At 37.6% G+C, this 26,231-nt stretch overlaps 2 protein-coding genes across 3 annotated transcripts; one reads left to right on the top strand and one right to left on the bottom strand.

Annotated features, from left to right (window-relative positions):
- Positions 1 to 157: 157 nt before the first annotated feature.
- Positions 158 to 7,071, top strand: VhaSFD (V-type proton ATPase subunit VhaSFD). Of its 2 annotated transcripts, XM_046637238.2 has the most exons (10): positions 158 to 355; positions 557 to 638; positions 1,018 to 1,207; positions 1,331 to 1,549; positions 2,383 to 2,484; positions 3,715 to 3,920; positions 4,585 to 4,669; positions 5,081 to 5,487; positions 6,187 to 6,300; positions 6,443 to 7,071. In XM_046637238.2, exons 1-10 carry the CDS (start codon positions 298 to 300, stop codon positions 6,522 to 6,524), a joined length of 1,545 nt encoding a protein of 514 aa, XP_046493194.1. In that variant the 5' UTR covers positions 158 to 297; the 3' UTR covers positions 6,525 to 7,071. The 2 variants fall into 2 exon arrangements, with proteins under 2 accessions (XP_046493194.1, XP_046493195.1); XM_046637239.2 differs by lacking the exon at positions 2,383 to 2,484 and having other exon boundaries at positions 161 to 355.
- On the bottom strand, positions 6,771 to 14,115 carry RpI135 (RNA polymerase I subunit Rpl135). The gene is made up of 16 exons (XM_046637231.1): positions 13,958 to 14,115; positions 13,556 to 13,888; positions 12,782 to 13,021; positions 12,280 to 12,602; positions 11,814 to 12,073; positions 11,468 to 11,710; positions 11,100 to 11,377; positions 10,429 to 10,626; positions 10,214 to 10,321; positions 9,912 to 10,088; positions 9,583 to 9,797; positions 9,296 to 9,434; positions 8,840 to 8,996; positions 8,403 to 8,656; positions 7,676 to 7,840; positions 6,771 to 7,574 (listed from the first exon to the last, which is right to left on the bottom strand). Exons 1-16 carry the CDS (start codon positions 14,024 to 14,026, stop codon positions 7,362 to 7,364), a joined length of 3,372 nt encoding a protein of 1,123 aa, XP_046493187.1. The 5' UTR covers positions 14,027 to 14,115; the 3' UTR covers positions 6,771 to 7,361.
- Between the last annotated feature and the right edge of the window lie 12,116 nt (positions 14,116 to 26,231).

The raw sequence follows: 26,231 nt of genomic DNA, 5'->3' as shown, positions 1-26,231 counted from the left end.
AAAAGGAGTCTGGAACTCTGGTGAACGTGGACCATCAGATAAGAATTATAATTGTAATTAATTGATTATATCTGCGTGTTTTTCCGACCGGCTTTCGCGGTCGGCTACTGACACGTAGGACTTTCTATCTGGTTGGTTAGCCTGGTTATCGTAGTCTTGTGATCAGCAGCTGAGTGCCGATAAAAGAGCGATCAGTACAAGTTCGAGCTTGGCTGAATATTTTCTGTAATAAGCGGAAAACGCCTGTTTAAGGCGGATTTTTGACAAAAACCTAGTAGTCAGTGAAAATTAAGAGTTATGGCAGACAGATCAGCCATCAGGGACATCATTCCCGCTCTTCCCGACGAGAAAATCGGTGCGTATAACGCAGACCTCTTCCAACCCAACAGTGCCCCTCCCACTTTAACAAATCTATCTTGCACTTAAGGCAATGATATGCAATTGTATTTTGTTGTATATAGTCATTATTTTTAGAATGGTGACTAATCTAATATTGTGTAAATTTCAATGCCTTGTCATAAACTGGTCAATTAGTTTCTATTGCGTTCATTTACAGACATGCTCGCCGCAACGAGTGTCCTGCAGCAGCAGGCTACGGACATAAGGAACCAACGCATCAACTGGCAATCGTATCTCCAGTAAGTTCAATCTATTTTCTACACATCTGTTTCAAATAATTTTAAATGTATAATCCAAGAAATGTGATTGTCGGACATATAGCTTATCTTGCTTTTTTGAGTGTGAATCGATATAAACTTTCCATTCATAATTACATCGTTTTTTTAAAAGCTACTGTATAGGACAATTGAATTAAATAGATTTAAGCCCATATATCTATTGCTTTTTGGGCTTACTTCTTTTTTTACATTTAATAGCTATCTGTTTAATTTTATTAAGTCACATAGTCTTTGAAACTGTTCGGTGAACAAAAGGTCCAGCGTAACAAAATAAGGACTTTACCTTTGTTCTTCACGTGCATGACTTGGAGAATAACTGTTTCTCGCTGTTAAAAAATAGGTCTCAGATGATTTCAAAGGAGGACTATGATTTTGTGGTTGCCTTTGATACCAGCGATGCGGCAGCACGTGAAGCAAAACTAAAAGAAAATCCAAGCCAAGCAGCTAAAACTTTCCTAAATCTACTGGGTCACGTTTCTAAGGATCAAACTATCCAGTATATTCTCATTATGATCGATGACATGTTACAGGTAGGGCTATAATTCTGTACTTTTGATAATCAAGCAACCAGTGCAAAAACCGTTACAGATTTATATTATACAGATATTATTTTATAAGTATAAGATTCTGTAATTAAAAAACTTGTAATATAGGAGGATCGTAATCGTGTTGAAATATTCCGTGAACATTCGTCCCGCAAGCGAGAATCTGTTTGGGGACCTTTTTTGAATCTACTTAATAGACCAGATGGATTCATCATGAATATGACATCCCGTATTATCGCTAAGATAGCTTGCTGGAGCCATGAAATTATGGAAAAAACCGATCTCCACTTCTACCTCACTTGGCTAAAGGATCAACTTAAACTTAACGTGAGTTTTGGTGCGGTAGATGAACTCTGATTTAATATAAATTGAAATACAAATGTTTGATGACGACAATATTTATGACATCAGTTAAAGAAGCCAATGATAAGTCTTGTATTTTCACAATTTAGTTTTACTGTGAATCGAAGTTGCGTTTCTCAATTTGAAGGGAAGTTATGTGTAAATTACACGTAAATATCCATTACTAATGTATTGTTTGTTTCAGGATTTTTAGTTGTATAAAATACTACTTATATGCATTCAACTGTGGTAGAATTGGACATAGTCTAGTCGGGCCATTACTTGCTTAGATGCATGCTTCCTTGCTTGGCTTTAGCTCGCACAATTAACACACACTAGCTTCTGGCAAAAACATTTAGGAATAATAAAATTACTTTTGTGACGCGTAACGTAATTGTCGGAGATACTACGAACCTGTGTTTTTAGAGTTTGTCATGACCATACCATAGTTCTCGATATACGTTTTAATTTTATTATTCTCGAATTCTGTTTCAATTGATGGGTTATAAGTTTCGTATTCATATAGCTTAGGATACAGAAAGTAATAATATCTTTAGCAGTTTCATGCAACCTGATTTGAGTCAGGTATCAAATTTACACCTCATATTTCATTATCACGATATTCATTTTTATATCGATTGTTATAAAAATATAACATAATTATTGAAATTAATTATTAACAGTTTTAATAGACGTGCTCAGTATTTTAGTACTTAGTGCCAAAGGAGGGCGTATCAATGTTGCTTTTCATGTGTGGTTGTGGGATTTTTCACAAATATATAGAACTTGGATGGAGGATAAATCGAATGGGTTTTTAGTTTGAAGCCCTTCAGGAGGCAAGCTTGCATGCAGAGATAGTACAGGACATCACACCCAATGAGGCTGGAGATTCCAATGAACTGCATGAATTGCAGAACCCGGTTGGTTTCATAACAACTCATCATATCAGATCTTCGCAATTAGATTTTTCTGATAGTTCATTATATATCTAGGATGGGCTGGCCTTTCTGATCACTGTTCAAAACTATACTTCTACTCAATCCTTTAGTGATTTATAGTATTAAAACAGTCGCTTTTGAATCTATTTGATCAAACATCTATCAAGTATCTTAGTACGTGAAAAGGCCTCTGTGTAGCAAATGGAAACAAATTTTTTTGCAATCCGCATACAACTGTTATTGCATAAAAATTCATTCAAATATTTTTCATTTCATACTGCATGTTATACCTATACTCTTTATTTGTAATTGATGCTAGAATGGAAAGTTTGGCGTACTATTTTCTATTTTTGGTACTTTTCTTTTAATTATATTTTATTTTATTATTCACTTTATCACTTTTATTTTATATAACTTCAGTTGCATGATATTCATCATTTCACCGTGGAAAAAAAAAGTTCTTAGTTTTTAAACTTTAAGTAGCACATCATTGGTGAATACACAACAATAACACTTGCACGATTTTGTTCGTATTACACTTGCACTACCCGTTTGCATTTACGTACAGCTAATATAATTTTAGGTCATTAGAAGTAATTTAGAACTCTAATTGCGCGTTTTCCCGAACTACGATATTTTTGGTAGAAATCATTCTAATTTAGTAGAATATTCCTTTATACGAACATTAAGCGAATACTGGTCGGCCAAGTATTAATACAAATGTACAGGAGAATTTCAAACAATCATTGAAAGCCAATTTAATTCTATGAACGAACTTTAAAATATAAAATAGCGACACAACACGTTAAATTTCATTTGGTTGCCAAAATTCATGTACATACTTTTAGTGGGAATTTAAAAAGCATTCTGACTCTTGTTATATTCTAAGATATATCAAATTTTTCAGCGGTTGAGGTATTTTAATAACAGTAAATTCAGAATAACTGTGTATCAATCTGATATTATTACCTCACAGAAATCTATTGCCAAAAATTTAATTTCTCCTTAGAATCAAATACGTATATCAATAATAACATGTTTTTGCTACATTTTAGGAGGAACTTGGAGAGATATGACATATATCACAAGAATATTTTCTATTATAAACTTAAATTCAATCAATAGAAACTATAAAATCACAAGATGGACAGAACTGTAGTTTAGAGTCGAATGAACCATGTGTAATCAACAATTTTTTAATTTTTCCTGTAGAATAACGAATATATTCAATCTGTTGCCCGTTGTCTCCAAATGATGTTGCGAATTGATGAATACCGCTTCGCCTTTGTTTCTGTCGATGGAATTTCCACACTCTTGAGCGTTTTGTCTGGAAGGGTCAACTTTCAAGTCCAATATCAACTGATATTCTGTTTGTGGGTTTTGACATTCAATCCTCTTCTTGCTGAGAAGATGAACAAGTAAGACATTTTTCCATAGTCAATAATAGTAGTAGTTTATTTCCTTGTGCACCATTATGGATTTATAATTAAGGGTTATATCTTATCTTTACCCTTCTACATACTTCATTTCTATAATAGGAACCTCTACAAATTCAATATTCCACATTCACTTATAATGTAGAAAAATAATCCTTTTTCTTTCTGATATAACACAAATACAATTTTATAGATACATACACATTACACATATTATATCTCAAACATAAACTTTCCTCCTCGCTACATGTATAACAAAAGTACTGTTTTATATTTTTTTATACTCCCTCCCCTCCCTTCCTCCTTTCCCTCACATGCTATCCATTTTCATTTCTTCCTATTTTCTCTTTTTGCAATTTATTGCTACTACGACTCTTCTCCCTCCTTTGATTTCTACGTTTCCCTGTGAGTGCCTTTATTTTATCTTCCAGGTGTTTTATTTACCTTCCCTGTTTCTTGACATTGTTCCTCTTATCAGGCACCACTTTTCTCCCTGACTTCATTTTATCTCCTCCTTTTTCCATGATAGTCGATAACAAATGATATTTTCTTGTTCTTTGACTCTATTTCTCTGTATTAGAGTTGTTCAAAGATAATATACTCAATCCAGTGATGAAATACAACGATTTTTCTTTCGTTTTACTAGGTTCAATGTTATTCCCATTCTTGCTGATATTCTCAGTGACTCTGTCAAGGAAAAGGTGACTCGCATCATTCTGGCAGTGTTCAGGGTAAGTAAGAAAAACAATCATAATTATAAATTCCATCTTAATTTCCCCTTCTGTCTCGTTTCAAATTCTTGTGTCTACATTATTATTCTTCATCCAGTTTACAAGAATTTCTTCCCTTACTCCATTATCACATTTAACCATTATTTTTTCCATTATACACGGAATATTTCATGACATGGAGCACTCACACTCAGGGATGGGGCTGTCCAAGAGCAGTTACCACATCATACAGGCGCCTGCTTTGAAACATATCCCTTGTTTAGTAAAAAATTGTCTTTTCTTCATTGGCAGTTATACGATTTCTCTTATGGAATTTCTAACTGAATTACAATCACTAATCTATTCTAAGCTTTAATAAGACTCTTGTCATGTGTCTGATTTAGGTCTAATAACTTACTATTTTATTGATAGAACCTCATTGAGAAAGTTGAAGATGGCCAGGTAGCAAAAGAGCACTGCATTGCTATGGTTCAGTGCAAAGTATTGAAGCAACTCTCCATCCTAGAGCAACGCAAATTTGACGATGAAGACATAACCGAAGACATTGAATATTTGAACGACAGACTACAGGCGTCTGTTCAAGACTTGAGTTCGTTTGACGAATATGCAACTGAAGTCAAATCTGGTCGTCTTGAGTGGTCACCAGTGCACAAGTCAGCTAAATTTTGGAGGGAAAATGCTAGTCGTCTTAATGAGAAAAATTATGAACTGTTACGCATACTGGTTCATCTATTGGAGACTAGCAAAGACCCACTTGTTCTCAGTGTTGCCAGTTTTGATGTTGGAGAGTATGTGCGCCACTATCCTCGTGGAAAACAGTGAGTGAAAATACGTTACTTTCTTCAAATTTCGACAATGAAACGCAAGACTAGCATAAATTTTTCTGAATATGATTTATAGAATTGTGAGTGACAAGCTATCTGTTTCAAAAGGATTTCGATGTTTATCGAATATATTAAGAATGCCTGGAAATAAATAGAACCATAGTATGTCAAGTTGTCGGTTTTCTTTTGAACTTTGAAGTCTTTGTGTGAATGATTTATGGGAGACGGAACTTCCACATTGATCATTAATCCATAAGTTTTTATGGAAGATCATGACGAATCATAATAATTATTATATAAAATGAATAATTGAAACCGTGAGACTTTACTATAAAGCTATCACATTTTACGTCTTCATATTTCGGATTTTTAACCAGAGAAACTTGAATACTTTATTAGCAACCTTGATGACTGATAAACAGATGTATAAGCAATAACGCGAGTTACAGTGAACTACGGAGCGTAGTGTTTCTAGTGGGGAAGGTTCAAGTATTTCTGAGCGCGGTTCCCTTTCTATGTTCAAGCACAAAGGTTATGAACCCGCTTAAAGAAGCTACCTTGATATTGATGTACAGTCATTGCATTGTAATGTTAATTTAAATGAAGATTAAATGTTTTTTGTTATGAATTGTATATAAAACTTAGTCAATTTTTATTATTATACTGTTTAACATGAGCTAATTTATTTTACAGTGTTATTGAACAGTTGGGTGGCAAACAACGTGTAATGCAGTTGCTTGGACATGAAGATCCTAATGTTCGCTACGAAGCTCTCCTTGCAGTTCAAAAGCTGATGGTACACAATTGGTGTGTATTCAATATTTTGTCACAATTTCTGAGATTTTTAAATTTGTTGATTACATGATGAATAACCTAAGTGCATAAACTGACAATTTGAAAAATTGTCTAGTGTTAAATAGTAAGTTCAAAGAACCATTTCTTTTCATAGGGAGTATCTTGGCAAGCAATTGGAGAAGGAACAAACTGGTATGCCAGGATCAGGAGGCGCTCAAGTTCCTGCTAAAGCCTAAACGCTTTCTATCCCATTTTACCTTCTGTACTATTTAGTTTTTCCGACACGTCCTGTAAAACGATGATGGTCCACATTTTGGGAATCATATAGTTTCACTGTTTATCTTCGAAACAATTGTGTTTTTCATAAATCAAAATTTATCAGGCAATCTAAGTAACATCAATCTAAATTATTAGCAACATTCCACACTTGTTTTCGCGGCAAAGACTTCAAGCAATAACTTGTTAAATTTTTGCAAAAATAAACACAATCAAAGTTTTTCTTCTGTTGAATACGAGAAGAATGACCCTTTGTGCTATGAAGGGTCGTTTACTAATCGGTAATTGCATTACATCACTCGTTATTTCTTACTTTTACTGTGCATAATAAGCTATACTAGATGGTTTCATCGCGGGTCAAAAAGTATTAAATTCTTATGTACATATGAATATTATAAATATCTATATCATCATAGCCTTATGATATGAGTGGTGATTGTATAATATAATAATTATACCTACTCTTATAAGTAGCAGTAAAAAATAAATTGTAAAATAGTAGTCGAATTTGAATTAAATATTATTAGCCATATGAATTGAAAATTGCGATTACCGCCAAGAACAAGTAGTACTGACTTTCAAATTATTAAGTTAACAAATGAATTGATGGTTTGAGATGACGACCTTTCTTAACCTTATTATTTGTTATTGTTGAAAATTAATTGGTATTCCAGATGATTATAAATGCATTTTAATTTATTACATAATTACCAAAAACATGAATATAAAGACAGACTTTTTTTTTCATAGAGTCATAACAGGCAGATTGTCTGACAATTTATTAATCACTTTATACATCACTTTTCACTAATCGCAAGTTTGATATTTATGTTACATGAAGTTAATTGTGTGACTAAATATCGAAATATGTAGGGTATTTCCACTTCACCTACTGCCCCATCATCTTTGCACAAGCGACACCTCGTCCTTTGATCACCCATTCCCATCTTGTTCAATACCAACTCTGTTACAGGACCAAGCAAAGTCCCGCATTTCTGACACACCAGTGTCTACAATAAGTACAAATATTAAAAATACTTTTCAATCTTGCGGTTTCAGAAAACTAGCCGTACTAGACAATACTTGACACAATAATAAGTGATTCACTTACAGTGATCTTATCAGAACAATGAAATAGCCGATCTTGAAGTAAGAAGGAGCATCCGTGAGAGATGAGAGAATCTCGTTCCATTTCCCCAAATCTCACACCACCTCCTCTTCTACGTCCTTTTATTGGTTGTCGGGTCACTACATCAACTGGTCCAGTACTTCTCACCTAAGGTAACAACAGTAATGGTGACACCCACTGAATATGTTTAAAGAGCCTGCCGCAATAATCTCAAAGCAAAATCGAGTGAAATCATAGTTTTTACGCAATAAAAAGACTGATAAGATGAGAAAGCTGCATGTTGTATATATATTATCGCTGCTCATACATATTTTCGCACTCGATTATACTCCCATACTGACTTATACTTTATCTCTCATTTGCAACTTAATCCATTCTTCTTACAATCCAGTTCGGGGATACACTAACTGCAGTGAATAGCATTGGAAAAAGATCAATATGCACCAAGTACAGCTAGCATATGTAGATTGAAATTGTTATGTCTCATTCATCTAACATTTATAGTTTCTCATCAGACCTTGCATTCTTGGCATAGCTACGACGTTGAGATATAATTGAAATTGTGACAGAAAGTTTACTTCTATAATATATTGTATACCAAGTAAGCCTAAATTTTATCATAACAATAAGTTAATTTTCTGTCTGAAAAATGATGAAGATACAATAGTCCTAAGACATATTCCTTTAGAGTAACTGTTGGGATACGAACCTGCCACTTGTCAGACACCATGTGCCGAAGCCTTTGGTAATGTACTACTCCAAAAAAAATGTCAGCCGTCATTTCTCGCCCATCGATGCCAGAGTACATTCGTTCAGTACCATAATAATTATAACCACCAGCTTCTAACAGTTTTCCAAAGTAATCTACAGCTGTATCCTCCTCTGTAAACCTGAATGGTGTCGCATCATGGACAAAGCCGTGCACAGCTGCTGACTTTCCAGCCATGACTTCAATCATCATAGCTGGATTAAGAAAATGCCATTAAAATTGTTTAATACACTGACATACTGAGAAAATGTTCTTAGTTTCTGTGGATTTAAATATTTTCATAATATTTTAAGTAGATCATAACCATCATTTGATGGAAAAAATAAGCCATTTTTAAACAAACCAAAAATAATTAGATAGATAACATGAAACCTTACCAATAGTCATACGGCTAGGGAAACCATGTGGGTTGAATACAATGTCTGGAATTAATCCTGTCTCAGTAAATGGCAAATCTTCTGCAGGCCACTTTTGTGAGCAAATACCTTTCTGCCCTGCTCGCGAAGCAAACTTATCCCCCACACTTGGATTACGCTGGAATTTCGTTTCATGATAAAAACTTACTCACTGATAACAATATTATTAACATGTTCTAAAGATACATCAAGTTGTTTCAGGTGACTTGTTCGAAAAATAAAAATACTGATACCATCTAGGTAGTTTTTTAAACTGTAATAGCTAATATTAACATCTCCGAGTCAAGTTGTATTTAATAGTGGGAACTAACATCATATAACGAAGCATCTATTAAAAGAACAGCGCTAACATACTTTGCGAAGTTTGTCACTAAATGGTTTGGTCTTAAATTGCTTAGAAATCAGAAATATACCTACAGGTACACGGAAAGTGATGCAAGCTCTTCGTGGAGTCTTGGTGTTTAAAGTACCACATAATTTTACATTGTCGATATAGACAAATTCTTTACCAGTATATGTACCAATCATATAACGAGATTTGTCTACGTCATAGTAGCTGGAAAAAAAAATTTTGATTATGAATAGATTCGGGCTTGATTTTTTCATTTTATTTGTATGTCTATGAAATGTGAAGCTGAATAGAAATACTATGTCAATGAACCAAATGCAGGAAAAACACTTTTCTACTATTCCAATCGAGTTACCTGTAATAAGGATCTCCTTCTCTAATAGTGGACCCAGAAAATGGCAAACCATCAGGATCTAATTTATCTGTAAGTTTCGAATTATCGGGATCCCGGCCAAAATAGCTTTTTGGATCTTTCAAGTCGATAAATTCAGATTTGTAAATCATTCCATGCGCAAAACCACGTTCATAGGCAGATTTGTTTATTATCATGGCATCTTCCATGTCATAGCCCTATAATTGTCATAAAATAACTCAATACATTTCAAAATTACATAAACAAAGTTCTGCACTACAATTTTTGGTATCACAGTCAAAAACGAGGAATTACTAACAATATACACGTACTGTGTATGATATAACTGCTACTATTGCATTAGTTCCCATAGCAAAATCATCCAAGTTGATATTATCGTGATGCACTGGTCTGAATAACGGTGTTGCTGGTGTTTGTAACCTGTATAATTTCGTTTCTGTTTGAAGTTGCCACGTGTGACATGGAGTACCCATAGTCTGTTTTCCCATCTATAAGAATTATCGAATGCAATGTCTTGTGAACAAAATTTGTTGCAATGAAAGTTATAAGATATTAGACACGGCCAACCAAGCGTGTGATTTACGTGAAAATTTAAGAAGGCAAGAATATTTACCTGGCACTGATACATGTTTCTGGGACTCTGGTTACAGTCCGGCATTGGAATGAGACATGCCAAATTGCTGAGGAAACTGGTTTTTGATAGTTCCTGGTGAGTTGTTAACTGAAAATCAATTTCATCTTTACACTTATACAAAATTTGCAAAAACTTCAATGGCGAGATGTTTTAATCTCCATTCACCAATAATATACACATATGTTATTCAATACCCCTGGGTATGCTTCTTCGGTTGTGATACAAATATTCATGTAGACCTGTTCAAACGTGCCGATAAGCTCAATTTTCTTAACAAGTAAGTTCATCACAGGTCTCATCATGCGAGCTGGACCAGTGAACAAAAATAACCCTGGATATTGGGATGGCCCATCCTTCTTCAGCACTGCAACAATCTCCATTGTTGGAGGCACCTAGAAGTACACGTAAATACTTAAATAGTCTACAGCGGAATGTGAACAGATTAGTGACAATAAATATCTTTAACAATATCACACATAACTTTTACACATGAGTTATATCGATTAAAAGAACAATCTTGTATAAAATAATTTAACACGTTCACTGTGAACTACGAGATATGTTATAGGTTGTTTACTTGCTCAGGACGCCTACTACGAGTTGTCTCGTAGTTGGCTTTCGCGAAGAGGTTTCTGTTACATAAGCCAACTACGAGATAAATTCTAACATGTTTAAAAAAAAAAAAAAGTAAAGTTTTTAATAATATAACGTGACAGTCAACGTGTTAAGTAAAAATTTCAAAGTTAATCTCAAACACTTTGCCAAAAAGCTGTAGATTTTGAAGAATGGTAAATTGCTATTAATTTAACAATTATAAATCGAGATTTTTTTGTTTGAACAAATGTACAATGAAATAACGGTTTACCTTATTTCCATCAATTTTCAAAATGCGAAGTTTATTGACCACTTTTTCTATTATGTTAGCTTGCAGCCTGCCAATCACTTTTCCATCAAGCATCACAATATACGAATTTCTAATATTTTCGGAGGTAGCTAATGGGCTCATCCCTAGGTCAAGAAGCACAGATGGTATATTAGCTTGCAGCTTCTTATCTGCATGTTTTGTCACAATACAGTTCATTGTCAAGTGGTTAAGCAAACCACAAGGAGCACCATCAGGCGTATGGACAGGACAAATGAAACCTGCAGAAGAATATAGTAATGATCTCAATTCTGCCCAAAATTTGAAGTAAATTAATAGCAAAGAAATTCCGCAAAATCAAGAGCATTTACCCCAAGCATCAGGAAGCAGCTGCCTAGCTTCAGTAGTTCTCATTTCTTGGAAAAATGCACCCCTGTGAATGGCTCTAAAATGACTCATGTAACGCATTCTATTAATATTCTCCGCTATTATGGTGAGACCTGTATCCTGCATTAATCCCAGTCCTGTAGATGATTTTATATTTCCAGTTGATATGAAATTTTCCATCTGTGATTCAAAGGTACCACTGAATTTTAATGCTGCCAGCATCTCCTCTGTGTAAACGCGTAATATATTTGGTCAGTTTTCAAAGGAAAAAATTATGAATGTTTGTAAAATATGACCATAAGATTCATCTTACAGATATGCAATACATACGTAACGTTAATTTATATTTATCACTTGTGCTATTAGGACGCTTCATAATGCATAACTTGAGCACTGAAAGCCAATTTTGTAATTTTTCCTTCAAAACTTGTAAGTATAAGTGACCACCAAGGAGGCACTCTTGCATCATGACAGCATCTGCACCTTCAACTGCACATTTCTGACCAGCAAGGTTAAAAAGCTTTTGAGTCATGAATACCAATAAATTAAATTTGTCCATAGGATTATCCAGGTGAATAGCAACACAGTGTCTGCAATTTTAGTGTTTAAAAAAATTCGAAATTATAAATCACATGCGTCGGTGAAATCTTATACTTCAATACTCATTTTATGACTAGCATACAGCATAAAAGTGAAGAAATAACAAAGCTGATTATTGAGAACTCTGTTACATATGAAGGAATAATTATTCTTTTGTTAATGATTAAAGAGTTTGAAAATGTAACGACAAACATACTTTATGATAAAATCACTAATCTCAGAGTCTGGGGATTCCTGTGGTACCTCGTAAAACTTTATTCTGAACATTTTTCCCAAATATGCTTTGCACTGTTCATGAGAGTGCAAGCCCTCTTCATGTATAGTTCTCAACATATTAAGCACACAACCTGTGAAATAAAGATTGTCCTCATAGCCAGTAGTCAACTGACTGAATATATATTTGTCAGAGACATCAACTAAACACTTCAGCATCAAGATTAAGGGAACATAATACAGAATTTTACGATGTGCGAACATGAGCTTAGCAGTCCCATCTGTTACATAATGCAACGAGTTAGTCTGAAATTTAAGATGAACATACACCATCAAATGAATTGCTGAATGTGAAATTTTGTTCAATATATATGTATACATTTTTAAAACACATGTTTTTTTCAATAATTTTAGATGAACCTATAATAAAATCATTTATTGTAAAAACCTTGTTATACGTGTTAAATATGAATAAGATCGCTTACAGTGGCTGTGTTATCGTCTCTAACACTTCTCAACAGGAGGCCAAGATCACTAAATTGAGCTCCACGAGCTTTCCATCCCGATCTTTTGATGGCAATAGGATAATTTCTTCGAGTCATCAGCAACATTCTGATAATTCTCTCAAGACCCTTTACCAGGAAGTAACCACCCCATTCTTGTTCATGTTCTCCATGCGCTACTAATTCTGACGGACTCATTTTGTGCAGATTACAAGAATTTGACTGTCAAAGAAATAATGATAATCAAAATAATAAAGTAATCTTAGAATGAAGCTAAATGTAGCATCCAATTGTGGTAGCCAGATAGATTAAGCTTCTTTTGAATGGGATTATGCTGTACAGTTTTATACCTATAATTATACAAAAGTATCATAATTATAAAACTGTACTCCCATCTGCCATAGTTAAACAGCCACAATCAACGTGGGCACATTTGGCTGATAATGTTAGCTACTAGTTTTATAACTTAAAGGGTATAGCGCTATTTAGGTAATACAAAACACACTATCTAATTTTTGAAAGTAACAATATTGGTACGCGATTTACTAACTTGATAGTTTAATGATACTATGAACCTTGTTCGAATTTAAAATTCAAGTAAGAAATTAATAGTGCCATTGATTAAGTGAACATGTCCTGCGTTAGAATATCTGCCATAAGTTTAGACACAATCAGATTCTGTTTCAATTTATCATTATAGTTCTGTAACAACCTAAAGAGAAAATAGTATGTCATCTAGTAATGGAAGATATTTGCCTTAATCATGATGGGAATTGTTCCCAAGTCTTTAAGAATGGTTTCCTGAGGTACGCCATTAACAGACCATCCTATCCTGGCGGTGAGTTTTCCTTTATAAGAGGATCCCCTTTGACGACATTCAGATGGATATATTTGGTGAGTCTTAACACCAATTGATCCGGTAGGTAAGCTTGGAGGACTAATAGAGACATCTTCAATAGTTAAGATAATTTTATCACCGTTGGCAAGGAGTAAGTGTACTGGAATAAGATTTTCAACAGCTTCAAAAATGCCGTCTTGTAGCATGTAATTGAACGAATCGATGTGCGGAGCCCCCAGGGACTGCAAAATCTGAAGTTTCAAACAAAATTGATTAAGGTTATGATAATTTTGTTAAACTGCTGTTCAAGAAAAACTTACGGGATTTTGGTTCGTCGGAGGCTTGCCGAAATCTAGCCTCGTATTCGTTAACTGTGGTTCGATCAACATGTTATTCAATAACTATAATACCAAGTGAAAAATTAAGTAATATTGTGTCACTGCCAGAAGACGCACGTGTGTCAGACCATACAGCGCTGTCCCACTGGCCACTAGGGATGGTAAAATCGATTCCGATTCTACCCGAGAATCGATTCTGTGGTCAAAAAACTCGATTCTTTAGATTCGATTCCCAGTTATCAGAATTGATCTAGAATCGATTCTTAGCGATCGATTCTATAATTTATTTTAAAACCGGAGTAATGACACTATAGCATCAATATTGAATGAAAAATGGTCCAAAGTATACATCATTATGAAAATATTTTAAATTTAGCGCTCTCTGTGCGCTCGCATAGTTTTCTGACCCTCTTGATTTTTTTTTCTTTTTTTTTTTTTTAACCAATCATCTTACAAATATGTATGTTTTTTTGACATATATAGTTCATTTTCTTTTTATTTTCACATGGAGATAGCGCCTTCTATATTAAGATAGATATATGCAAATTAGTTGTAATATGTAAAATGGCGCCTAGTCCGGTATGGATTTATTTTACAAAAATTGATAAGGGGAATAACGTAAAGTGCAATGAATGTAATAAAAATTTAACTTATAAAAATAGTACGTCGGCTCTAATTAAACATTTAAAAAAAGTTCATAACATTGAACTACCTAATTCGTCGAATGAATTGAAAAAAAGAAAAATCTTACTCAGAATCGATTCTTTAAAAGAATCGATTCTTGAAATTGATTAATCGATTCTGAGAATCGAAATCTCGGAAAAAAGAATCGGAATCGAGAATCGATTCTTCAGCTCATGTTTCCATCCCTACTGGCCACTAGGGACTAGGGAGTCCTCGATTTCTCCATCATATAAGAATGTGACGCCTGATCCCACAGAGTACGGCAACCCGGTCAACACGGCCCACAAAATGTGAAATCGCTATGCGCATGGCCCAAGAAAAAGACGAGATACTGCAAATGAAATAGCCTGAGTATTAATATAAACGTTATGTGATTGTATACAACTTTCACTAAGGCAAATTTATCTCATGGTGCATAATGAGATAGTTGTTGTCTTCCAGCTCATTTTCTGCTAATGCCTGATAGTATTATTATGGGACGCTTGACGAGACAGGACAATCTTGTCTGACAGGTTTAGGTGGCTGGCTACATCGTAAGATGTAAGTAGTGAGTATAAGCGTGGTTTCGGAAATTGTCGGGGTATGATGCTGAATTCTGCTCTTCTAGAGTCGTATCTCTGGCTCAAGGCAGTTTGGAATTGCTATGAACAAATTGTTCTTCTATTGTTTTTACTGGAATGAGTTAATTTAATAATTCATTGTGCGTCAGCATTTTATGAGGGAAAAATGTTCTGATTCAATGAACGATCGTTGGCTTGAAACCGCTAGTACACAGGATCTCGTTGTTTGGCTGTAAGTTTTGATGCGTTGAACACAGCGTATTGGGATTGCACCATATCGATTTCTCTCGCGAAATTACGTCGATATAGTGCGCCAAAGAATTAATTCCAGCACTTTTCAAAATCGCAAAAATTTTCGCTAAAAACACAAAGGGGTTAGCCTTAATTTTTTTTTGGGCAAAAAACTTTTGGTCTCAGATTCGATTTAAATGGCCCTTAACTGACCAATCGGACCCTCGGGAACTCAGAAATCGCAGCGAAAAGAGCGTAGGACCAACAGAAGAGAAATGGCGAGCGAAAAAGCACCTGCTGAAAAATGTCGAAAATTCAGGTTTTGGTTTTTTGGCTTCAACTTTTGATGCGTTGATCGCAGCGCATTGGGTCTGCACCCAATCGATTTCTCTCGCGAAATTACGTCGATATAGTGCGCCAAAGAATTGATTCCAGCACTTTTCAAAATCGCGAAAATTTTCGCCAAAAATACAAAGGGGTTAACCTTCCTTTTTTTTGACCAAAAAATTTCTCGTCTCAGAATACGATTCTTATGACTCTTTCCCGACCAATTGGACCCCAAGGAACTCAGAAAACGCAGCGAAAAGAGCGTTGGATCAACAGACGAGAAATGACGAAAGAAAAAGCACTTGCTGGAAAATGTCGAAATTTCAGATTTTCGTTTTTTGGCTGTAACTTTCGATGCGTTGATCGCACCGTACTGGGACTGCGCCCAATCGATTTTTCTCGCAAAATTACGTCGGAATAGTGCCTGAACGAATTGATTCCAGCTTTTTCCAAAATCGCGAAAATTTTCGCCAAAAATACAAAGGGGTTAACCTTCCTTTTTTTTCGTCCAAAAAATTTTTCGTCTCAGAATTGATTCTTATGACTCTTTCCCGACCAATTGGACCCCAAGGAACTCAGAAAACGCAGCGAAAAGAGCGTGGGATCAACAGAAGAGAAATGACGAAGGAAAAAGCACCTGCTGAAAAATGTCGAAAATACAGGTTCTCGTTTTTTGGCTGTAACTTTTGATGCGTTGATCGCAGCGTATTGGGACTGCACCCAATCGATTTCTCTCGCGAAATTACGTCGATATAGTGCGCCAAAGAATTGATTCCAGCACTTTTCAAAATCGCAAAAATTTTCGCCAAAAACACAAAGGGGTTAGCCTTACTTTTTTTATGGGCAAAAAACTTTTGGTCTCAGATTCGATTTAAATGGCCCTTATCTGACCAATCGGTCCCTCAGGAACTCAGAAATCGCAGCGAAAAGAGCGTAGGACCAACAGAAGAGAAATGGCGAGCGAAAAAGCACCTGCTGAAAAATGTCGAAAATTCAGGTTTTGGTTTTTTGGCTTCAACTTTTGATGCGTTGATCGCAGCGCATTGGGTCTGCACCCAATCGATTTCTCTCGCGAAATTACGTCGATATAGTGCGCCAAAGAATTGATTCCAGCTTTTTCCAAAATCGCGAAAATTTTCGCCAAAAATACAAAGGGGTTAACCTTCCTTTTTTTTCGTCCAAAAAATTTTTCGTCTCAGAATTGATTCTTATGACTCTTTCCCGACCAATTGGACCCCAAGGAACTCAGAAAACGCAGCGAAAAGAGCGTGGGATCAACAGAAGAGAAATGACGAAGGAAAAAGCACCTGCTGAAAAATGTCGAAAATTCAGGTTTTGGTTTTTTGGCTGTAACTTTTGATGCGTTGATCGCAGCGTATTGGGACTGCGCCCAATCGATTTCTCTCGCAAAATTACGTCGATATAGTGCGCCAAAGAATTGATTCCAGCACTTTTCGAAATCGCAAAAATTTTCGCCAAAAACACAAAGGGGTTAGCCTTACTTTTTTTATGGGCAAAAAACTTTTGGTCTCAGATTCGATTTAAATGGCCCTTATCTGACCAATCGGACCCTCAGGAACTCAGAAATCGCAGCGAAAAGAGCGTAGGACCAACAGGAGAGAAATGGCGAGCGAAAAAGCACCTGCTGAAAAATGTCGAAAACACAGGTTTTCGTTTTTTGGCTGTAACTTTTGATGCGTTGATCGCAGCGTGTTGAGACTGCGCCCAATCGATTTCTCTCGCGAAATTACGTCGATAAAGTGCGCCAAAGAATTAATTCCAGCACTTTTCAAAATCGCAAAAATTTTCGCCAAAAACACAAAGGGGTTAGCCTTACTTTTTTGTTGAGCAAAAAACTTTTGGTCTCAGATTCGATTTAAATGGCCCTTATCTGACCAATCGGACCCTCAGGAACTCAGAAATCGCAGCGAAAAGAGCGTAGGACCAACAGGAGAGAAACGGCGAGCGAAAAAGCACCTGCTGAAAATTGTCGAAAATTCGGGTTCTGGTTTTTTGGCTTTAACTTTTGATGCGTTGATCGCAGCGTATTGGGACTGCACCCAATCGATTTCTCTCGCGAAATTACGTCGATATAGTGCGCCAAAGAATTAATTCCAGCACTTTTCAAAATCGCAAAAATTTTCGCCGAAAACACAAAGGGGTCAACCTTCCTTTTTTTTGACCAAAAAATTTTTCGTCTCAGAATATGATTCTTATGACTCTTTCCCGACCAATTGGACCCCAAGGACCTCAGAAAACGCAGCGAAAAGAGCGTGGGATCAACAGAAGAGAAATGACGAAGGAAAAAGCACCTGCTGAAATATGTCGAAAATACTGGTTCTCGTTTTTTGGCTGTAACTTTTGATGCGTTGATCGCAGCGTATTGGGACTGCACCCAATCGATTTCTCTCGCGAAATTACGTCGATATAGTGCGCCAAAGAATTGATTCCAGCACTTTTCAAAATCGCAAAAATTTTCGCCAAAAACACAAAGGGGTTAGCCTTACTTTTTTTATGGGCAAAAAACTTTTGGTCTCAGATTCGATTTAAATGGCCCTTATCTGACCAATCGGACCCTCAGCAACTCAGAAATCGCAGCGAAAAGAGCGTAGGACCAACAGAAGAGAAATGGCGAGCGAAAAAGCACCTGCTGAAAAATGTCGAAAATTCAGGTTTTGGTTTTTTGGCTGTAACTTTTGATGCGTTGATCGCAGCGTATTGGGACTGCACCCAATCGATTTCTCTCGCGAAATTACGTCGATATAGTGCGCCAAAGAATTGATTCCAGCACTTTTCAAAATCGCAAAAATTTTCGCCAAAAACACAAAGGGGTTAGCCTTACTTTTTTTATGGGCAAAAAACTTTTGGTCTCAGATTCGATTGAAGTGGCCCTTATCTGACCAATCGGACCCTCAGGAACTCAGAAATCGCAGCGAAAAGAGCGTAGGACCAACAGAAGAGGAATGGCGAGCGAAAAGCACCTGCTGAAAAATGTCGAAAATTCAGGTTTTGGTTTTTTGGCTGTAACTTTTGATGCGTTGATCGCAGCGTATTGGGACTGCGCCCAATCGATTTCTCTCGCAAAATTACGTCGATATAGTGCGCCAAAGAATTGATTCCAGCACTTTTCAAAATCGCAAAAATTTTCGCCAAAAACACAAAGGGGTTAGCCTTACTTTTTTTATGGGCAAAAAACTTTTGGTCTCAGATTCGATTTAAATGGCCCTTATCTGACCAATCGGACCCTCAGGAACTCAGAAATCGCAGCGAAAAGAGCGTAGGACCAACAGGAGAGAAATGGCGAGCGAAAAAGCACCTGCTGAAAAATGTCGAAAACACAGGTTTTCGTTTTTTGGCTGTAACTTTTGATGCGTTGATCGCAGCGTGTTGAGACTGCGCCCGATCGATTTCTCTCGCGAAATTACGTCGATATAGTGCGCCAAAGAATTAATTCCAGCACTTTTAAAAATCGCAAAAATTTTCGCCAAAAACACAAAGGGGTTAGCCTTACTTTTTTTATGGGCAAAAAACTTTTGGTCTCAGATTCGATTTAAATGGCCCTTATCTGACCAATCGGACCCTCAGGAACTCAGAAATCGCAGCGAAAAGAGCGTAGGACCAACAGAAGAGAAATGGCGAGCGAAAAAGCACCTGCTGAAAAATGTCGAAAATTCAGGTTTTGGTTTTTTGGCTTCAACTTTTGATGCGTTGATCGCAGCGCATTGGGTCTGCACCCAATCGATTTCTCTCGCGAAATTACGTCGATATAGTGCGCCAAAGAATTGATTCCAGCTTTTTCCAAAATCGCGAAAATTTTCGCCAAAAATACAAAGGGGTTAACCTTCCTTTTTTTTCGTCCAAAAAATTTTTCGTCTCAGAATTGATTCTTATGACTCTTTCCCGACCAATTGGACCCCGAGGAACTCAGAAAACGCAGCGAAAAGAGCGTGGGATCAACAGAAGAGAAATGACGAAGGAAAAAGCACCTGCTGAAAAATGTCGAAAATACAGGTTCTCGTTTTTTGGCTGTAACTTTTGATGCGTTGATCGCAGCGTATTGGGACTGCACCCAATCGATTTCTCTCGCGAAATTACGTCGATATAGTGCGCCAAAGAATTGATTCCAGCACTTTTCAAAATCGCAAAAATTTTCGCCAAAAACACAAAGGGGTTAGCCTTACTTTTTTTATGGGCAAAAAACTTTTGGTCTCAGATTCGATTTAAATGGCCCTTATCTGACCAATCGGTCCCTCAGGAACTCAGAAATCGCAGCGAAAAGAGCGTAGGACCAACAGAAGAGAAATGGCGAGCGAAAAAGCACCTGCTGAAAAATGTCGAAAATTCAGGTTTTGGTTTTTTGGCTTCAACTTTTGATGCGTTGATCGCAGCGCATTGGGTCTGCACCCAATCGATTTCTCTCGCGAAATTACGTCGATATAGTGCGCCAAAGAATTGATTCCAGCTTTTTCCAAAATCGCGAAAATTTTCGCCAAAAATACAAAGGGGTTAACCTTCCTTTTTTTTCGTCCAAAAAATTTTTCGTCTCAGAATTGATTCTTATGACTCTTTCCCGACCAATTGGACCCCAAGGAACTCAGAAAACGCAGCGAAAAGAGCGTGGGATCAACAGAAGAGAAATGACGAAGGAAAAAGCACCTGCTGAAAAATGTCGAAAATTCAGGTTTTGGTTTTTTGGCTGTAACTTTTGATGCGTTGATCGCAGCGTATTGGGACTGCGCCCAATCGATTTCTCTCGCAAAATTACGTCGATATAGTGCGCCAAAGAATTGATTCCAGCACTTTTCGAAATCGCAAAAATTTTCGCCAAAAACACAAAGGGGTTAGCCTTACTTTTTTTATGGGCAAAAAACTTTTGGTCTCAGATTCGATTTAAATGGCCCTTATCTGACCAATCGGACCCTCAGGAACTCAGAAATCGCAGCGAAAAGAGCGTAGGACCAACAGGAGAGAAATGGCGAGCGAAAAAGCACCTGCTGAAAAATGTCGAAAACACAGGTTTTCGTTTTTTGGCTGTAACTTTTGATGCGTTGATCGCAGCGTGTTGAGACTGCGCCCAATCGATTTCTCTCGCGAAATTACGTCGATAAAGTGCGCCAAAGAATTAATTCCAGCACTTTTCAAAATCGCAAAAATTTTCGCCAAAAACACAAAGGGGTTAGCCTTACTTTTTTGTTGAGCAAAAAACTTTTGGTCTCAGATTCGATTTAAATGGCCCTTATCTGACCAATCGGACCCTCAGGAACTCAGAAATCGCAGCGAAAAGAGCGTAGGACCAACAGGAGAGAAACGGCGAGCGAAAAAGCACCTGCTGAAAATTGTCGAAAATTCGGGTTCTGGTTTTTTGGCTTTAACTTTTGATGCGTTGATCGCAGCGTATTGGGACTGCACCCAATCGATTTCTCTCGCGAAATTACGTCGATATAGTGCGCCAAAGAATTAATTCCAGCACTTTTCAAAATCGCAAAAATTTTCGCCGAAAACACAAAGGGGTCAACCTTCCTTTTTTTTGACCAAAAAATTTTTCGTCTCAGAATATGATTCTTATGACTCTTTCCCGACCAATTGGACCCCAAGGACCTCAGAAAACGCAGCGAAAAGAGCGTGGGATCAACAGAAGAGAAATGACGAAGGAAAAAGCACCTGCTGAAATATGTCGAAAATACTGGTTCTCGTTTTTTGGCTGTAACTTTTGATGCGTTGATCGCAGCGTATTGGGACTGCACCCAATCGATTTCTCTCGCGAAATTACGTCGATATAGTGCGCCAAAGAATTGATTCCAGCACTTTTCAAAATCGCAAAAATTTTCGCCAAAAACACAAAGGGGTTAGCCTTACTTTTTTTATGGGCAAAAAACTTTTGGTCTCAGATTCGATTTAAATGGCCCTTATCTGACCAATCGGACCCTCAGCAACTCAGAAATCGCAGCGAAAAGAGCGTAGGACCAACAGAAGAGAAATGGCGAGCGAAAAAGCACCTGCTGAAAAATGTCGAAAATTCAGGTTTTGGTTTTTTGGCTGTAACTTTTGATGCGTTGATCGCAGCGTATTGGGACTGCACCCAATCGATTTCTCTCGCGAAATTACGTCGATATAGTGCGCCAAAGAATTGATTCCAGCACTTTTCAAAATCGCAAAAATTTTCGCCAAAAACACAAAGGGGTTAGCCTTACTTTTTTTATGGGCAAAAAACTTTTGGTCTCAGATTCGATTTAAGTGGCCCTTATCTGACCAATCGGACCCTCAGGAACTCAGAAATCGCAGCGAAAAGAGCGTAGGACCAACAGAAGAGGAATGGCGAGCGAAAAGCACCTGCTGAAAAATGTCGAAAATTCAGGTTTTGGTTTTTTGGCTGTAACTTTTGATGCGTTGATCGCAGCGTATTGGGACTGCGCCCAATCGATTTCTCTCGCAAAATTACGTCGATATAGTGCGCCAAAGAATTGATTCCAGCACTTTTCAAAATCGCAAAAATTTTCGCCAAAAACACAAAGGGGTTAGCCTTACTTTTTTTATGGGCAAAAAACTTTTGGTCTCAGATTCGATTTAAATGGCCCTTATCTGACCAATCGGACCCTCAGGAACTCAGAAATCGCAGCGAAAAGAGCGTAGGACCAACAGGAGAGAAATGGCGAGCGAAAAAGCACCTGCTGAAAAATGTCGAAAACACAGGTTTTCGTTTTTTGGCTGTAACTTTTGATGCGTTGATCGCAGCGTGTTGAGACTGCGCCCGATCGATTTCTCTCGCGAAATTACGTCGATATAGTGCGCCAAAGAATTAATTCCAGCACTTTTAAAAATCGCAAAAATTTTCGCCAAAAACACAAAGGGGTTAGCCTTACTTTTTTTATGGGCAAAAAACTTTTGGTCTCAGATTCGATTTAAATGGCCCTTATCTGACCAATCGGACCCTCAGGAACTCAGAAATCGCAGCGAAAAGAGCGTAGGACCAACAGAAGAGAAATGGCGAGCGAAAAAGCACCTGCTGAAAAATGTCGAAAATTCAGGTTTTGGTTTTTTGGCTTCAACTTTTGATGCGTTGATCGCAGCGCATTGGGTCTGCACCCAATCGATTTCTCTCGCGAAATTACGTCGATATAGTGCGCCAAAGAATTGATTCCAGCTTTTTCCAAAATCGCGAAAATTTTCGCCAAAAATACAAAGGGGTTAACCTTCCTTTTTTTTCGTCCAAAAAATTTTTCGTCTCAGAATTGATTCTTATGACTCTTTCCCGACCAATTGGACCCCAAGGAACTCAGAAAACGCAGCGAAAAGAGCGTGGGATCAACAGAAGAGAAATGACGAAGGAAAAAGCACCTGCTGAAAAATGTCGAAAATACAGGTTCTCGTTTTTTGGCTGTAACTTTTGATGCGTTGATCGCAGCGTATTGGGACTGCACCCAATCGATTTCTCTCGCGAAATTACGTCGATATAGTGCGCCAAAGAATTGATTCCAGCACTTTTCAAAATCGCAAAAATTTTCGCCAAAAACACAAAGGGGTTAGCCTTACTTTTTTTATGGGCAAAAAACTTTTGGTCTCAGATTCGATTTAAATGGCCCTTATCTGACCAATCGGTCCCTCAGGAACTCAGAAATCGCAGCGAAAAGAGCGTAGGACCAACAGAAGAGAAATGGCGAGCGAAAAAGCACCTGCTGAAAAATGTCGAAAATTCAGGTTTTGGTTTTTTGGCTTCAACTTTTGATGCGTTGATCGCAGCGCATTGGGTCTGCACCCAATCGATTTCTCTCGCGAAATTACGTCGATATAGTGCGCCAAAGAATTGATTCCAGCTTTTTCCAAAATCGCGAAAATTTTCGCCAAAAATACAAAGGGGTTAACCTTCCTTTTTTTTCGTCCAAAAAATTTTTCGTCTCAGAATTGATTCTTATGACTCTTTCCCGACCAATTGGACCCCAAGGAACTCAGAAAACGCAGCGAAAAGAGCGTGGGATCAACAGAAGAGAAATGACGAAGGAAAAAGCACCTGCTGAAAAATGTCGAAAATTCAGGTTTTGGTTTTTTGGCTGTAACTTTTGATGCGTTGATCGCAGCGTATTGGGACTGCGCCCAATCGATTTCTCTCGCAAAATTACGTCGATATAGTGCGCCAAAGAATTGATTCCAGCACTTTTCGAAATCGCAAAAATTTTCGCCAAAAACACAAAGGGGTTAGCCTTACTTTTTTTATGGGCAAAAAACTTTTGGTCTCAGATTCGATTTAAATGGCCCTTATCTGACCAATCGGACCCTCAGGAACTCAGAAATCGCAGCGAAAAGAGCGTAGGACCAACAGGAGAGAAATGGCGAGCGAAAAAGCACCTGCTGAAAAATGTCGAAAACACAGGTTTTCGTTTTTTGGCTGTAACTTTTGATGCGTTGATCGCAGCGTGTTGAGACTGCGCCCAATCGATTTCTCTCGCGAAATTACGTCGATAAAGTGCGCCAAAGAATTAATTCCAGCACTTTTCAAAATCGCAAAAATTTTCGCCAAAAACACAAAGGGGTTAGCCTTACTTTTTTGTTGAGCAAAAAACTTTTGGTCTCAGATTCGATTTAAATGGCCCTTATCTGACCAATCGGACCCTCAGGAACTCAGAAATCGCAGCGAAAAGAGCGTAGGACCAACAGGAGAGAAACGGCGAGCGAAAAAGCACCTGCTGAAAATTGTCGAAAATTCGGGTTCTGGTTTTTTGGCTTTAACTTTTGATGCGTTGATCGCAGCGTATTGGGACTGCACCCAATCGATTTCTCTCGCGAAATTACGTCGATATAGTGCGCCAAAGAATTAATTCCAGCACTTTTCAAAATCGCAAAAATTTTCGCCGAAAACACAAAGGGGTCAACCTTCCTTTTTTTTGACCAAAAAATTTTTCGTCTCAGAATATGATTCTTATGACTCTTTCCCGACCAATTGGACCCCAAGGACCTCAGAAAACGCAGCGAAAAGAGCGTGGGATCAACAGAAGAGAAATGACGAAGGAAAAAGCACCTGCTGAAATATGTCGAAAATACTGGTTCTCGTTTTTTGGCTGTAACTTTTGATGCGTTGATCGCAGCGTATTGGGACTGCACCCAATCGATTTCTCTCGCGAAATTACGTCGATATAGTGCGCCAAAGAATTGATTCCAGCACTTTTCAAAATCGCAAAAATTTTCGCCAAAAACACAAAGGGGTTAGCCTTACTTTTTTTATGGGCAAAAAACTTTTGGTCTCAGATTCGATTTAAATGGCCCTTATCTGACCAATCGGACCCTCAGCAACTCAGAAATCGCAGCGAAAAGAGCGTAGGACCAACAGAAGAGAAATGGCGAGCGAAAAAGCACCTGCTGAAAAATGTCGAAAATTCAGGTTTTGGTTTTTTGGCTGTAACTTTTGATGCGTTGATCGCAGCGTATTGGGACTGCACCCAATCGATTTCTCTCGCGAAATTACGTCGATATAGTGCGCCAAAGAATTGATTCCAGCACTTTTCAAAATCGCAAAAATTTTCGCCAAAAACACAAAGGGGTTAGCCTTACTTTTTTTATGGGCAAAAAACTTTTGGTCTCAGATTCGATTTAAGTGGCCCTTATCTGACCAATCGGACCCTCAGGAACTCAGAAATCGCAGCGAAAAGAGCGTAGGACCAACAGAAGAGGAATGGCGAGCGAAAAGCACCTGCTGAAAAATGTCGAAAATTCAGGTTTTGGTTTTTTGGCTGTAACTTTTGATGCGTTGATCGCAGCGTATTGGGACTGCGCCCAATCGATTTCTCTCGCAAAATTACGTCGATATAGTGCGCCAAAGAATTGATTCCAGCACTTTTCAAAATCGCAAAAATTTTCGCCAAAAACACAAAGGGGTTAGCCTTACTTTTTTTATGGGCAAAAAACTTTTGGTCTCAGATTCGATTTAAATGGCCCTTATCTGACCAATCGGACCCTCAGGAACTCAGAAATCGCAGCGAAAAGAGCGTAGGACCAACAGGAGAGAAATGGCGAGCGAAAAAGCACCTGCTGAAAAATGTCGAAAACACAGGTTTTCGTTTTTTGGCTGTAACTTTTGATGCGTTGATCGCAGCGTGTTGAGACTGCGCCCGATCGATTTCTCTCGCGAAATTACGTCGATATAGTGCGCCAAAGAATTAATTCCAGCACTTTTAAAAATCGCAAAAATTTTCGCCAAAAACACAAAGGGGTTAGCCTTACTTTTTTTATGGGCAAAAAACTTTTGGTCTCAGATTCGATTTAAATGGCCCTTATCTGACCAATCGGACCCTCAGGAACTCAGAAATCGCAGCGAAAAGAGCGTAGGACCAACAGAAGAGAAATGGCGAGCGAAAAAGCACCTGCTGAAAAATGTCGAAAATTCAGGTTTTGGTTTTTTGGCTTCAACTTTTGATGCGTTGATCGCAGCGCATTGGGTCTGCACCCAATCGATTTCTCTCGCGAAA

This window comes from Neodiprion pinetum, chromosome 1, assembly GCF_021155775.2.
Source record: "Neodiprion pinetum isolate iyNeoPine1 chromosome 1, iyNeoPine1.2, whole genome shotgun sequence".
In the NCBI taxonomy this organism is placed as follows: domain Eukaryota; kingdom Metazoa; phylum Arthropoda; class Insecta; order Hymenoptera; family Diprionidae; genus Neodiprion; species Neodiprion pinetum.
Note: the sequence above shows the minus strand (reverse complement) of the source record. Positions and strands in the feature narration are given on the sequence as shown.

Bases quoted from the DNA above. Each gene is read 5' to 3' on its own strand.
- RpI135 (XM_046637231.1), bottom strand. From the start codon at position 14,026: ATGTTGATCGAACCACAGTTAACGAATACGAGGCTAGATTTCGGCAAG. The intron at 11,711-11,813 runs GTATGTATTGCA...GCGTTTACACAG, and splicing joins TAAATATAAATTAACGTTAC to AGGAGATGCTGGCAGCATTA. The intron at 7,841-8,402 runs GTTCGTATCCCA...TTGTTACCTTAG, and splicing joins TGGTGTCTGACAAGTGGCAG to GTGAGAAGTACTGGACCAGT.
- VhaSFD (XM_046637238.2), top strand. From the start codon at position 298: ATGGCAGACAGATCAGCCATCAGGGACATCATTCCCGCTCTTCCCGAC. The intron at 3,921-4,584 runs GTAAGACATTTT...TCGTTTTACTAG, and splicing joins CTTGCTGAGAAGATGAACAA to GTTCAATGTTATTCCCATTC. The intron at 5,488-6,186 runs GTGAGTGAAAAT...TTTATTTTACAG, and splicing joins CACTATCCTCGTGGAAAACA to TGTTATTGAACAGTTGGGTG.